The 17526-nt window shown below is 22.0% G+C and overlaps 1 protein-coding gene across 2 annotated transcripts in view; it reads right to left on the bottom strand.

The window, feature by feature from the left end:
• Positions 1-17526, bottom strand: part of LOC122720686 (cysteine-rich motor neuron 1 protein) — a 275210-nt gene that overhangs the window by 253835 nt on the left and 3849 nt on the right. For both annotated transcript variants that reach the window (XM_043947524.1, XM_043947523.1), the window contains exon 3: positions 16367-16509. In XM_043947524.1, the coding sequence (XP_043803459.1) occupies positions 16367-16509 (143 nt within the window). The remainder of the gene's footprint in view (positions 1-16366; positions 16510-17526) is intronic.

Consider the following 17526-nt stretch of genomic DNA (forward strand, 5'->3'; position numbering starts at 1 on the left):
AATTTATTTATTTTTTGTTTATTTTCACATGTAGAATTAGATTCTATCGATAATTCATTTGTAATGTCATTCTAATCGAAAAATAACCGAATAATTTCGAATAATTATTTATTATATTAATTAATTATATTATATTAATATAATTATATAATTATACTTAAAAATTTGTCAAACTTGATTTACTCGAAAATAAAGAAATTTTATAATATATTTTTAATTTATATTTTTCATGTAGAATCATTCTATCCACGATTGCCTCATTATCCTATTATATTCTGTATCTTCATCAATACAACGATACTTTATTAATAATAATCTGTCCATCGGATCATGGCCGATAAACCTATAAATTTTTCATCTAAAAATAAATAAAACTAAAAAATTTAGCCATTTTTCATATTCACTTTATTTGATTCGCTGTGATTTTTTATTTTCAAAAAGTTAGTATTTATTAAAAATAGTAATAAAGATGTTCATTATGATAATATTCCGACTATATAAACAATCGTGATAAAATTTTGATCGTGTCAAAATTATACAAAATAATTATCATAACAGATCATTAAAAATTTACTTTTATATCGATTGACTGGTATATTTTAAATAAAATAAATGATTTTTGCAAATATCATTTAGTTAAATCATAATTTTTAAATTTATATATTATCATTCTCCTGTTACTTTTTAAACATAAATGTATTACTATATATTATTGATATTGTCGTATTGAAAATTCATCATTAAAAATTCCATAAAATTTTGAATTATTATTATAATTATATATAGTGTCGAAAAAAAAAACTGCATTCGAGTAATATTTCACTGACGTAAAAAAAACTACATATATATGCATCTTTTTTCCTCATGCTCGACTCAACTTCGCAATTACTCGGTGACAAACGTAAGAGTACGTTTGAAAACGAGTATACGCGTGCATTTTGTGCATTTCTTTCGAACAAATGCAAAATGTTTTCGAAATGCTAGCGCGCATAAACATTCATTCTCTCGGAAAAAGTTGGAAACGCGTTCGTTGAAAAGATTTCTCGTTGCTTCTCGTTTCCAATAAATCCACGCTAAAGAAAATATATATATTAATATAAGATATATATCATATACAAGATCATCAACGCTAGAAAATTAAAATCAATTTTCCTTTTCTCGAATTATTCGAATCTTCGTCGTATCGTCTTTCCACGATATTATATGATATTTTATCTTACCACGATCTTTAGAATATTTCCAATATTCGTATTCGCGAAGATACACAAATCATCGCATATAGATCATGCTTTAGAAAACGTGCAAACGGTGAAATGGCGCGGTTTAGCGGCGTGGAGAAGTAAATGGAGTTTAGCGCGTTTCATCGTCCCGTTTATGAATATTTTAAACGAACACCGTGCACACGCCGCTGTAACGCAATCGTACCTATTTCAACCGGTGTAGCACAATGTATTTCGCAGGGCGATTACTATACGGTGGAAGAATATCCGAGAGTTACGTAACACCGAAGTAGGAGCACGGTTGGTATAGAAAACTCGACGAAAACGTGGAGTTAAACGAATTCATCTTTGAAAATCTTGTCGCTGCAATCGCCATCGCCGACATCATCATTCAGTATTCGAAAATGCATCCTAGTGTTTTCACACTAAAGATTTTCTTCTCGAAAGCGAATCATCTCCGTTGCGCTACTGCATAAAACATATACAGCCGGAAGCATGCACTCGTGGCGCGTGTATGCATCCCCTCGACAACAAACGAGGACGAACGGCTTTTCCTTTTTTTTTTTTCTTTTTTTTTTTTCACCAACGTTCGTTGAACTCTGTACCGTACGTAAGTAAATAACGATCAACGATTACAGATTTTCCGTGATAAACGAATTACAATGGATGTGTAAAAAATTGTAGAGGAAAAAATGAACGTACACGACGTTTGTATGAAATTTTAACAATTTTCCGTACTTTTCTCGATTATGATTATATGTACGTTTCGATTCGTTTTAAAAGTCATTTAAAAATTATTGAAAGTTAACCATTTTTAAAATTTGCTTTTAATTTAATAATTATTGTAAATAAATTTTCTCATTGTTTGCATAATATATACAATTTTTTGAGATTTCTTTGAGATACAGTGCAATATATATATATATATATATATATATATATATATAACAATATAATATATATATATATATATATATAACAATTGAAATGGTTTCAATATTCAAATGAAATTTTATCAGCTATATAGATAATATAACATTGACTTATAAATTCTTCTTTCGCAGGATCATCGCATATTATACTCATAGATGTGTAATTGAAATAAAAAATGATATAATATTCATAACTTTTGAAAAATCAAATTCATTGTTACTTTCTATATATCGATTAAAAATAAATTTTCATAGATTAATAAAAATTATCAAATACATTGAATTATTCTATATTCCAAAAATAAACTAAAATACGTCATTTTTTAAAAAAAATTTATCAATAAAATGAATATTTTTCAATAATTCTTTATTTTTTTGTTTTAAAATTATATAAAATATTTGTTTATTTTTATAAATACATAAATAAGTTATTTATGAATGAAAATTTTATCAAAAATAATGGAAAATAATAATAACTTTTAAAGTTAAATAAGACGCAATGTAAACAATATTTAGATAAAATGTATATATAAATTATAACATAGCATTTTTTTAAATAAAATATTATATTATTATTTTATTACATAATTATATAATAAAAATATTAAAATATATTATATAATTTTAAATACAATTAATAAATAATAAAATTAAAACAAAAATAAAATTATATTTAACAAAATTATTAAATTGATTTTATTAACAATTTCTCTTTTGATTTTTCTACTCTAATGATTCTACTCTAAAAGAAATAAACAGAAAAAATTATATATTTTATAAAATTGGATCGTGCAAAGCATGATGACGTTATATTTGTCCAATTTTTTTGTGAATATAATAGGACTGGATTACTAATAAAAATTTCATGTAGACTCGTAAATGAATACATTCATGAATACTCATAAATAAATGATATTGAAGTACGACGTATTGTAACACAATAACTGGGGCATATTATAAAACACATTGCAATAAATAAATATTGGCAAAAAAGTTTGGATATGAACGATTTGAAAAAGTTATGTTTTCTAACTTTCTTGTTCTTCTTTTTCAAATATATGTGTTAATTTATCAATTATATACATTATTGGAAAATTACTAATATTTATCAAAAAATTGATTATGTAAATAAATATTTCTCCTCAAGAATTTATGTTAAACTTTATATAATTATATTAAGAAATTAAGTGAATATTTTAAAGTTTATTTATTAGATTATTTATTGTAATAGTATTTTTTATACATAAATAATAAAAATAAAGTTTAAGATCATGAAGAATAATTGAAATTAAAATTAATGTTTGGAATTAATTAACTTATAAAATTTCTATAAACGTGTGTTTTTTTATAAATTTTATACATATATATATATTTTCTAAATTTTATACATATATATATTTTTATAATTTAAATTTTATATCTAATTGTAAATTTTATTTTAAATCTAATTTTAATTTTAAATTTAATCATTTTGTTATTTTTATAAAAATTTAAATTGCTATTTTGTTGTCAAGAAAGTAATTTTTATATTTTTATTTAAATTATTAAATATATTATAATTTATGTTTAGTTAATTAAAAAATGTTTATTATTAAAATAATTAATAATTAATATTTTATAATAACATAACATAATTTTCTTAACATTATATTATTTTATTACTATTAAGATAGTAGTTAAGAAGTTGTTAATATTTTTTTAATTGTATCTATAATCAACTGAATGAAACAAATTAAATAATATAGAATGTGTTAGAAAAACATTGAAATACTTCAATTGATATTATAAGATGATACTCATTTGATTTTTAATGATGAATAATTGTAAAACTTATTGCATGAAAGACAAAGAAAGGATGAACAGAGTATCACTATTTTATCTTTAGTATCACTATTTTTGTCTCTAACATAATAAATTTTATAAAATTCAAATTGAAATATTTATTAAATTAATAATTTTTGGATAGAGAATAAGAATAGTTGAACTACTAATCAATTATTATTAAAAAATATATAATTAAAAAAAATAAATAATAAATAAAAAAAACAAAATTGATTTTCATATTCTTTATATATTTCCTTACAAAAGAATTAATAATATCAAAATATATCTCGTTAATGCGATTCAATTTTTATCTAAAATATTTTTTGCTTTATAATATTAAGAAAATCAAGACGTCAGATAAAATAGCCAATATAAATATTAGATTATCTTTAATTATTTTAATTTTAAATTATATTATTTAAATATTATTTAATTAATATTCGAATATATTTTGCTAAACAGACAATTTTTATAATATTTTTTTCATAAAATTTATTAAAAAAATCAAGAATTGAAAAAAATGCCCTATATTACTTTTTCCCTAATCCGATACGTAAGATCGTTCTTACGATTTTGATTAGGTTGATTACCATTCTATTGAGAAATATTTGCAAATGATGACTTACGATGGATAAAAATTCGCATTTTCTTATCATTCGTTAAGCGGTCGTGTAATCATGTTTCGTATAGCAGAGCTTTGAAGCATTGTGATTAATTTATCGCATAAACGTTGTTCATGGCTGACCGAGGATCTCGCCTTACTCGTAAGAGGGTACGACGTGTTCGTGTTGGTTAATCGAGCTCGATATCACTTTGCGACCATGCAAACCATGCGTACACGTCGTTATATACATACGCGCGTGTACATATACACATGAATACAACTACAACAGAGAGAATACGTGGTTCGTGCAGATAATGTTACGGTCAATATTTCACCGCAAAACTCATTCGAGCATGCATAATTTCATTTTTAATCCATAATCGTATATGAAGAAAGCGACTCACCACAGTTTACTCGATGTCGATATTAGGCTCTGTGATTGTATCGAACTATATATCATATTTCTCTATCCTTTCAAAAATGTACAAGTATTATTGAAGATGGAAAAATATTTATACGATATTTATAGTTTTCTTTTCACGATTCAATAATTGAAGTTTGTCTTCTTGCCTACCTTTATAGCATATCTTAACCTTTTTTTTATTTAATATTAACTTAATATTTAATTATCTCTCCTGAAGGAGAAAAAAAGAGAGAGATTCAATATCCGATTCAAAAGAGAGAGATATGAGTAATAAAGCAAAGCAATTATATTAAAATAAATAAATACTAAAAATCTAAAAATAATTATCGTAATTCGTAAATTGAGAATTAACCACAATGACCAATATATATAATATAACCTACATATACGGTATTCATAGATTAAATTATCGGCTGAGATCTATAGATTCTTCAAAAGATTATCTTTGCAAGATATAATAAAGATGAGTGTGATATTTGTCGCAAATAATGCCTAATTCGGATGAATTTACGTCTCCGGCATGTCGCCTGAAAACCGATAATGTCTATGATTAACGAATTCAGATACGGTTTTACCTCCAACCACGAACGAATCTCCATTCAACCTCGAAAAGGCAATAACGTCATTATGAGCAATGGTGAGGAAATGGCCCGTAAATGCTCAGATATCTCGTACCGTGTTTCCCATTCTTTTATTTCTTTTTCTTTAACCACACCAAGATCCTCGAGACTTGTTCTCGTTTCAATGGGTCACTATGCGTCCTATCACGAGATAATAATCGCCTTCTCTTAGCCATTTCTTCACCAATCCCAATTTTAACCGCAATCTTAATCGTTCTTCTTCCCGTTCCATATTTTTTCGATATTTCGAATATCAAAACGGATGTCCGTTCCTTTAAATGTTACATTATAAGTAAGAACTGTAGCAATATGTATATTACTGCAAAGTTCTTATCGCATCTATGAATTATACAATATCGAAGATATCCTATTTTATTTCGTTTGTTTTCGTTTTTATTTGTATAATAGTTATAGTATGTATATAGTTATAAATGACAGAAATATATTCTAAAAATAATCAAGTATACATGTTATTTTTATTGCGTTCTTGATTCAAATATTCGAAAGATCGAGTTCTAATTTTAGCGCGATATTAATTGATTCTGTTTTGTACTTGTGTTATGTCATTTAAACAATTTATAAATAGTTCAGATGATACAGTTTTTTAATCGATTCGAATATATAAATTAATCAATTCATTGTAATGTATACAAATTATTCTAACAACTTATTTAATAAGAGGAAATCGATTATTTTCTGAATCAATTCTTTTATCATTTTGTAAAATTTTATATGTGTGTAGATGTACACAATTATCGATTCGCATATTTTTGATATTCAGTTTTATCAATGATAAAAACAACATTCACATTTGAAAATTTAGTAACAATATAGATAGTATTCTATTATATAGTATTATTATAATAAAGGTTAGTATTATATAGTATTCTATTATAATGGAATTCATATTTTATCATATACATAGTGAAACAATATCTTTATCCATTTTTAATATTTCCATTGTTTTTAGATATATGAATTTCTATTGCTTATAGATATATCTTTATACAAAAATTGTACCTTATGAAGAAGTTTAGTGTGACAATAATAATTTTTTTTAAATGGAGGCTTCAGAGATTTCAATTTTTTTTAAATTGTATTTAAATTGTACCATACTTTTTCATTGATAATGTAAAAGATTTTTAGAATTCAACTTTTTCTATTATAAAACTATTTAACAATAAATAAAAGAGTAAATAGCAAATTTTATGTTTATTTTATGTTAAAAAGTGTTTGAAATCGTCGATGAATCATTGCAATCATTTGATTAGAAGCACATACTTTTATGAGCCTATTTCGTCACCAATTATCAGATATAACATAATTCGATTTCTTTCTGTGAGAGTTATTAAAAAATATTACAAAGAGAGGATAATAGAAAGAAAATAGAAAATAAAGAGTCATTATAAAATATGCTACAATCATGGAAATGATAAGAAATATATGGATTTCGGAAATTAGATTAAATTTTAATATTACATCAATGCAAAGGGACACCATTTCGAATATAATATTATAATAAGAATCGTTAAATTTATCTAAAATTCCTTTATCATCATCAAAGAAATATGACATGCGATTAAAAAAAATATATAGTGAAAATGAGTTTGAAATATCTGAAAATTTTTTATCTAAAAAAAACTATTATTACTATATTATAAATTTCTTTTTTTTTAAATTTTTGAATATGTTTAAAAACAACAAAAACATTTAAGATGGACAGAAATATTGTCTCTCTATATACATAAGAAATTGACAAGTTCAAACTGAAAAGTGCATCGAAATAGGAAAAATACCAATTATTAATAACATTGTTAGAACAAAAGTCTCTTATATTGAATAAAAGATTGAATTTATATAAGACAAAAATTTAAAAAAATATTAAGAAAGTAAACATCTATACATATAAGTTGGATTTTCATAAAATCATATAAACTATTTTTGATTATTATCAATTCGGTAAAATAATTATTACGTTATATTTTTATACGATTATAATTTCGTGCGTTCATTTTTATTTCATTCATTTGTATTCAACTATTTGCACGAAGATTGCAATTTAAAATAAAAAATTTTGGCAAGAATGAAAAAAAATGGCATTCCAGAGTATGAATATTAAAAATGATTCGATTTAAAAATTTGTATTTATTATTCAATAAACTTATACTTATTATTACTATTATTCAATATATTACGTAAAATATATTTACAGATCGATAAAATAAATCCCACTAGTTAATTGAGTTACACAAATCGATATAATAAACATTGATTCTATTTAACTCTTCTATCTATAAGGTTGCATGAACACACCTGTTATTGATCGATTTAAAAATCTAATCAATATCGTTATGTTAATTCTAAACATATTATTTCTCTCTTTTTCACAAAATAATTAATTCGTCGAAATTACATTAAACAAAAGAAAAATCATTCTAATGAACAGAGTATAATTTTATATTTAATAAGGTATACTAAATACAAGAAAATAAATGACATATTATCGAATAAAAAGGGATAAATAATTTATAAGTAATATAATTTCAATTTGTTACATTTTAAATTCACTCTTTTATATTTTTAAACTTAACATTTATTCCGTTATTATCCCTAATAAAGATTGCAAAACGAAGGAATGTTATCGTGAAAATTGAAGAACTGCGAAATCTAATTAGTACGCGTTTAATTTTGAATTTTACAATGTGTGAATATTTATGTTTATGGTTTTTAAATGAAAGTATGATAATGTGAACATATGGAAACTAAATTAATTTATTCGTCTTCCTTTATTTCCCTTCATCATCACGATCTCTTGCGTTCGAGCAACGATATTCCATGAATACTGAGCACCTGGGCTTCCAAGTATACTAGTGCATATGCATCGGCTTAAATTCACGAATGTATGCATATTCGAGACCAGCATTCGCGTGGCTCCTTTCTTAAACGTTTTACAACCTAATTTTCAGATCTATGCACCCGGTTGGCCTCTCGTGAAAATAGATTCACAACTTTCCCAAATACCCTCTTTCTTGAATTAATAAATTTTCCTATTACGGTTGAGCTTCGACAACTCGAATCTCTATAACTCGAAAAATTCTATAAAAACTTTTGTAATTTTGTTCATTTTTCGTTTTACTGTGAAAACCTCTGTAAATTGAAATATAAACTTTACATATTATTATTCGAATTAATTATTACGTGTTTAAGTTTTATTTTATTTTATTCTTGAATTTTATTCGGAATTTTATTCAGAAAAGTTTAATTTAGTAATAAAATGTAATGAGTTAAACTCAGCATTTATCAATAATCGATAATTCAATATTGTTTTTTTTTCTTTCAATTGTTAAAATTCAATTGTTAAATAATCGATAACAAACGATAACACTCACAATTTTTTTTTTTCTTGAATTCTTATATTCTTATATATATTCTTATATAATTCTTATATATTATAATTGAGAAAATATGGACATATTTGTACAATATATATACAATGTATTTAAAATCAAAAATCTTTTATGATTTTTATCTCTATGATATCTTTTTTATCTCTATGAGATCTTTTATCTCTATAATAGAATTAAATAGAAAAAAAGTTTTATTATATGAAAATATATTCAATTATAAATATAAATATATAATTAGATTAATCGCGTCATTTGAATTGCCAATATTGTCATATAATCTAATCATAATTGCCTAACATTCAATTTTTTTTGTAATTTGATATATATATATAAGTAAAAATAAATGAAAAAAAATTTTTAATTTTCATATTTATAAAATCAATAAATATAAAATATAAAAAAATATAAATAATAAACGTTGTATTTAACATCGAATTCAAAATAAATTAAAAATGGATAACTATAATATTTTAATAGCATGTCTTTTTTATTTTTCAATTAATTATATTTGATATCAATCAATTTTTCAGCGATCACATATTAAGTATTTTATTTCACACTGCTTGAATTGTAATTTACAGTTTCCATATTCATCTATGACATTTCCATATTCACCTTATTTTCAGCTTAGATTTTTCGAACGAAAATGTTCCATATATTCTCCATAATGCTTCATATAAAAATAATCAGAAAAACATGAAGATCATTTTAAAAATTTATTTTGAAGTCATACAAAAAGTTATACAATTAATACAGACTAATATTTTCTTATTGAAAAATCCAATTTTTTTTATTATTCTTTTTCTCGAAAAATATATTAAATTATTTTCTAGAATACCAATATATTTTTGGTTATTCATTTTTATATAGCTTTTATGTGCCATTTTCAAAATTTTTTTCTTCTTAAAAAATATTTTATTTCTATAGAAATAAATCTTTACAAGCAATTAAATAATATAATATAAATACATCAAGACAAATTAAATTTTCTTTCGTCGGAAAAAATAATTTATTTATAAAAAATGTATTAATACGTAAAAATATTCATAAATAAAAATTTAAAATCTATTATCTAATGTCTATATTTTATATTGTATAAATATTCATATAGCCAAATTATTTTCTTTTTTATGATGAGACAAAAATCGTAGAACTAAATTTAAGAACTAAATTGTAAAACTTTTTTAATTTTAACGATGTGAATAATTATTAATAATTTGGTGCACTATCGAATAAAAAATATTCAATTAAAACTCCTTTTAATTTTATTGAGAAACTTAAAAGATTTTTTTTACTTACAGCATAACTAATAATTTTCAAAATGTTCAAAATAAGCAGAAAGTTTTTTTTATTATGACTGTAATTATTAAAATTTTTTAAAAAATCCATCACAATATTGTATGATTTCTTAAGAAATTATAAAAACAAATGCTGCTTTTTTAAAAAAAAAACAATTAATGTTTGCAATAAGATCAAAGAAAAACTAGTAAAGTTAGAAAATATAGAAGATAGAAATAGAAAAAGATAAAAAGATAAAAAATAATATTTATGGACATGATTCTATAATAGTGTAATTATAATTATATTATAATTATAATAAAATAAAAATGTTAAAAATTGACAATTAAAAATAATTGTTGCGATTCATCAATCAGAACTCTAATAATAGCTCTCTGATAGAATTTAAAATATAGAACATTGCAATGACTAATTATATCATAGAAAAAAATTTAATATTTTTTCTTTAAGAAAATATTGTTTAATTATATAATTATAATAAATTTATTCATATGAGAATTGAATCCGCACTTTCATTTACTCGCAATTGATCCCAATTGATCATAATTTGCATAATTTTTCAAGTATGTAATCTACCTATAAAGTCTACATAATCCCACGCAATCCTACAAATCCTAATTTGACATTAATTATAATAAAATTAATAATTAAATTTAAAACTTTACATGAAACTCTATAATAAATAAAATATATAAAATATTATCATAGATATATGCAGCATATAATACATATACTATTTAATACATATAATACATATATATATATGTAGACATTATGTATATAATTTCACTATTATAAAATTTCATTATTAACCATAGATTTCTACGAAAGAAAATTTACGATTTTGAAATTAATTAAATAATTAATCGTGGATATAGAAAACTAAATTATTATACGCGACATTTTGCAAATATTTTTAAAGAAAAATGAAATTAGTTTATAATCATTGGAATACTTAACTCATTTTACTCTGTACAATTATACTCTACATATCTCAGAATACATAAATATAAACCATTACCTATTTTTAACTGAATATGAAAATAAAAGTAATAAGTAATCATTTCCAAAATACAATATACATACATATTAGATAAATTTGATTGAATTACAAAATAATATCATCCAATGATGAATGACAATAATTATTTACTTTAAGAGATAATAACGTTAACAATAATCTTAACTTAGACATATATTGCATATGTTATAACTTTTTATAACTTAACCGACAGTTCTTACAGTTTTCTAGATATTTGTAAAAAATGCTGTTACTACTATCTTGAATTTCGCTTATATGCATGCGATCATCAATCAACTGTTTATATAAATACATCATGGCGATCGAAAGTTAAAATATGTAACTATGTATAACAAATGAATTCTTTATTGTTATATAAATACATAAAATGCAAAATAAAATATGAAATAATCTTCAATCAATGATAATCAATAAATTATAATGATATTAGCATAATACTTAATATCTATCGTTGTAATTTTATATTTTATTATATTATTTTATACTTTATTTTCGCTGATTTGAAGAATCAATCCAACTCGTTATTGTTTGAGATTAAGATATTTCGAGTCTATCTAAATCTATGAGAAAATAGCTAATTCATCTGTTATATATTTTGAATATTAGATATTATAGATGTATATGTATATTCGAAATGCAATAATAGTAATCATTTTTTGTAAATATCTTGCAAATTGAACAATCGGAGATCGCCGATTAATTTATAAAGAAAAGGATATTTTTAACAATACATGTCAAGGTTAAGATCATCATTTAAAATAAATAATTACCGATAAAATTATTAATATATATAAATTGCTAATAAATTTAGTTTTGAAAAACACCATATTATTAATAAATTTCATAACAATACAATATTTTATAATATTTACATAAATTTCAAATGATTTAAAAACTGGATATTGTGTAAATATTGTGTAATAAATTAATTTGTTTCTGTATTCACAAAATTGACATTATTTTTTTTACTAATCGTAGAAAAAAAAATACGATATGTTTGATATATCTAGGAAAGAGAAAGAAAAATAATATTTCCATCATGAGGAAATTGAATCACGGCAATTCAATTATCTGCCACTTTAAGATAATAACGAGAAGATGGTGCGAGTAATTAGTATCGAAGCGTTCATCAGACCTTGAATCTCGAATCTGAGAAGCGTTCAATCAAAGGAAAAGAGATTTTGACTAGAACAGCTTTCGTCACCTACCAAAAGATATCTTTTCAATAATTTTCCAATTATAATACTTCAAAATTGAAAATCGATGATTTTGCTTAGATATAATCACGTTATATCAAACTATATAAAAGAACAACAAAAAAAAAAAATACTGACAATAAATGTAAGATATTTTCATAAAAAAATAAACAAAAAAATTTTTTTATTTATTATAGCTTTGGTTATAATGTATATAATATTTCATATAAAATTAAATAAAAATTTAATTACAAATTAATTACAAAAATAGTTATTTGGTAGATAAAAAACAACAAATATTTTCTTTTATTAGGCATTTTGATTATAATATTACATTTAAAGTGCAATTAAATAAAAAAAATAATTACTTACAATAGTTACTTGTAATATCCTTATGTTAAATTTTATATCAAGTATTCACTATCCAGAATTTACACATTAAATAGTTTACATATTAATGTAATTTAATAATACGTTTAATACGTAATAATACGTTTCTCCTGATAACTTTTATAGCTTCATTTTTTCTTTGTTCCATAATTTTCGCTGATGGTTCATCGTATTAGAAGAAGACATACCAATAATAAACGAACTATAAGAAAAAAATATAATTCAATTATGAAATATTCTATAATTGGATCATTACTGAATGCCTATATTTAAAATTTCATAAAGTTAAAAATATATTAAAAATATATAAATTCTTGTTTTAAAAAAACATTTTATATTTTATAAATATTTATGAATATTATAAGTAGGTACGTTAACAATAAAAAATTTAATAAATAAGCATAATAAAATAACAATATATACAAAAGATATATATTCAAATTTATGTATCCTGAAAAGGTTTTTGAGAGCAGCAAATAAAAATGCGATTACCACGTCTCTAGCATTCACGATTGATGAATCATAATTTCAAAGTAGATGAATAAGATAGATCATAACTGTTTTATATTTAATAGATTTTTATATAGCACTATTTATTTATTAGATTCTTAAATATAATACTATATTAGATATACTATTTCATTTTTTATTATTTTCCTTTAATAAAATCTGGATTTATAAATCAACTTTCATTTTGTTTATTTATTAATCGTATTTTAAAAAATTATTCAAAAAACATCAATCTTCTTAATTTAACATTTCAATATGTAAAAAAAAAAATATGTAAAAATAATACCCTACACAAATATTTTTTTTGCCTCTTAAAATTTTTTGAAAGCAATTTACTTCGTTTTTGTTCGTCAAATGAATCCAACTTTTTCTTCTTCTATTGTATTATTTCTTTTTTCATATCAAACTTTTCCCTATTATAGTAATAATTTCTATTAATTCCAGTATATAAAAAAACAAAGTAATAATAATGCAGTTGCAACAGAAGAATTTGTTCAATTAAATTCACATAAAGTTATCTTGTTTGTATTCTTTCGGTCCATAATCAGGACTCAACTTGTTTAAAATCGAAAGTTTCAACGAAAAAACAGTAGGTCAAAACTTAAAAAAAAAATAAAAGATAAAGTCAAAAGAAGATAAGAATTGGATGGCAATATTTCATTAAGATGAGATAAAAATCATGTATTGTTTGTAAGTATAGCTATTAATTAATAAATAATAATAAAATAAGAATAAAAATTAACGAAATATTTTGAAGGATAAAAAAAATATGATAATATATCATGATAACAATATATGAATAGAAAAATTCGAATCACGATTTGTAAATAGTCGTTTATTTGAAATAAATTCTTTTTATCGGTTATTAACTTCGAGTCCTCGAGAATCGAAAATAGGGAACTAGGAAAAATTTATGCATAGACCTCATAAAAGAATCGGCTTTTTGAAATGTTAAGAAGAATCGATCGATCGATGCTGACTTTATAAGATATATGGAAATCTTCGCTTCCAGTTATTATAATATATAAATTCAGCAAAATTCAAACATAATAATTTGATTTTCGATAAAATATGTATGTAATAAATGGCTTTATATTTTATTTATATTTTTATAAATTTCTAATTTATTTTTTCTACTTAAAATAACATTACTTAATAATAACATCTACTTAAAAGTAACATTAATTGTTCCTTTCTGTTAAATAAAATAAAAATTTATATATCAAAAATATAAATAACCATGATATTTTATACATTCTGAATATTAAGAATAAATATATATGTAGATCTGCGATAACATATGTAGCTATAATACCATAGATTCAATTCATCACATTATGATTTTAACCAAACATTTTGACTTCTTTGATGACATTTTTATTTTTTTTTTTTTTAATATTCCAGGATTTTTTTTTAAAATATTCCAGGATAGATACTGTTTCATTTATGTACGTATCTCTTGTATATTTATTTTATATTTTATTTGTATTAAATGTTGCTTTGTTAATAAAATATAAAGTATAAAGAACAATCAAATTATTTTTTATCTATTTTAAATATTTATATCATAATTTTTTTATGGCATAATTTGCGTTTCAAACCATATTACAAGATATAACAAACAAGTAAATCTTTATTATTCTTTATTAGCACATATATTAAAAATTATATATCTGTCACTTTATTCTTTATATCCCAGACAGGATACTATTATTATCTCCCTATATCGATAATCATGACCGTAAAAGATTGTCCTCGTTAACATAACTTCAACACGATTAACAAATAAATAAATTGTATGAATTTGTTATATCTTATCATTTTTATTTAAACAGTTTATTTGAAAAGTGTTAGATAGAAAATAAGCTAAAAAATAAATTGCCTAATTTTTTTTGTGATCAAAGATATCAAGATATCTCGATAGAATTTGATAATATTTTCTAATATTTTTGTTCTGAAATTATTCATATTTTCGACTTAGCAATCATCTTTAATTTGTTATGAATCATTAAAATAAATTTACATAAAAGATGATATAAAACATGTCATATTTATTAGAAATAAATTCAAATTGGAAGTCTAGACTATAATTCATTTTTTATGGGAAAATTTAATTGGAAAATATGATACTCTCCATACAATCTACACTTTTTCTCTTATCACTTCAACTATTTTCAGACCAAAAAATTCCAAAGTAAAGATACAATTTTAATGAATAAGATTAAATGCGAAAATGGTTATCACTAATTATACGGTAAATTTTCAATTACAATAGAAAGATTAATATCGTAATATGATAAATGTCTCAATAAACATAATTATATGGAAAATTATATATATATAATATAATAGAAAAAGTTTTTAGATTATATTTTCAAATATTCTTTTATATATAACTTCATTTTTTTTAATACAAACCCACATGTTATTTACTTTTTTTATCTATTTATATATCTTAAAGTAAGAATGAAACTATATAAAATATTAAAATATTTTATTATAAATAATTTGTTATAAATACATAAATAAATACTTATACATTATCATTTGTTTTTCTTTAATATAAAACGTAACTACCAATTTGCTCTTGACGAAATACTAATGATTCTTGTATATCAAATAGATAATCGATAGAAAATAAGGCAAAATAGATAATGAGAAAAGAATGCTTATAGTGACAGGTGTGATAAAAACTGATCCGTAAAAGTTCTATAAAATGGCACATATTATTAATCACTGTGATTTTAAAAATCGGCTAGTAAAGTGATTTAAATCGCTCCATAAATTTACACACCATTATTCTTTCTCTACTCCCAGTGCACCATTAACTTGATATAAAAAGATAATAGATTCGAAAGACATTAATAAATCTGTGAATAAATCTAAAATTCTACTCACTTGTACAAATTCCCTCGTCCACTTCTCGAGTGTTGGGCAGCAAGTTTTTGATGACGCATTGTAAGCCGTTGGCACAACTTCCAGAAAATCCAAACAAACCACCGCATGGTTCTCCCTCGACACGAGCGCACACCTTACAACATCTGAAAATAATTTTGAACGAATTTTTCTATTTTATTCTGTTTCTCTGTTCAACATTAGGGACAATATAAATAAAAATAATAATAAAAATTAATTTGATCAAATTATAAAATCACATTGAAATACGTACTTATATTGATTTTCTTTATTTTATTATATTCTATTACATCCTTTTTTCGAAAAATGAATTTGAATATAATACAATTCCTAATCAGAAAATTAAAATCTCTGTATATATATAATTTTCAAAATTTTTGGTGTTTTTAATACAGCATTTAATAATAATTTTTATAAATTATTTTTATCGATTATTAATATACATAGTATATATATAGTATTTGTTTTCTCACATATATGTATATTAATATTTTTTTTTCTCTCTTTGCTTTGATTATTCTTTTCAGTATGCTCTTTTCCATATATATCTTTTATTTTTGATTAATTTTATCAAATATTTCATTTTTTTATCAATTTTTTTTTAAATTAACAAATATGATGACTTATTTATATATAAATATTTTAAGTAAATATTTTCATTAGATTCTTGGCAAGAATCAAATTAGTAATGTTAAATATTAGGAATATATTAAAAAATAATAAGATATTATACATGTATCATAATATAAATTAAATTAATATATACATTTTATATACATTATTTTACTTATTATTAATTGTTTCATATTATATTATTATATATATGAAATAATTATTAAATTAATTAATAAAATAAATTAATTAAAAAAATTAATAAAATTCAATTAAATTTTGATTAAATCTTTTAAATTATTATATATTATAAAATACAGAAAATTGTATTAAAAATTGTAAATGTAATCTTAATTTTTTAATTAGGAATATAGCCATTATAGGTAAACGAAATTCACCTAGTTTGATACGATATTTGCATTATGAAAATTAAAAAATCAAGTTAAATAGGCAAAAAAATATGAAATAAAGAAGAAAAGAAAGAAAAAAAGAAAAAAAAATGATAAAGAACTCGTTATGCTTTGTATAGA

Source organism: Apis laboriosa, unplaced genomic scaffold (genome assembly GCF_014066325.1).
Source record: "Apis laboriosa isolate Shangri-la unplaced genomic scaffold, ASM1406632v1 scaffold1321_cov151, whole genome shotgun sequence".
In the NCBI taxonomy this organism is placed as follows: domain Eukaryota; kingdom Metazoa; phylum Arthropoda; class Insecta; order Hymenoptera; family Apidae; genus Apis; species Apis laboriosa.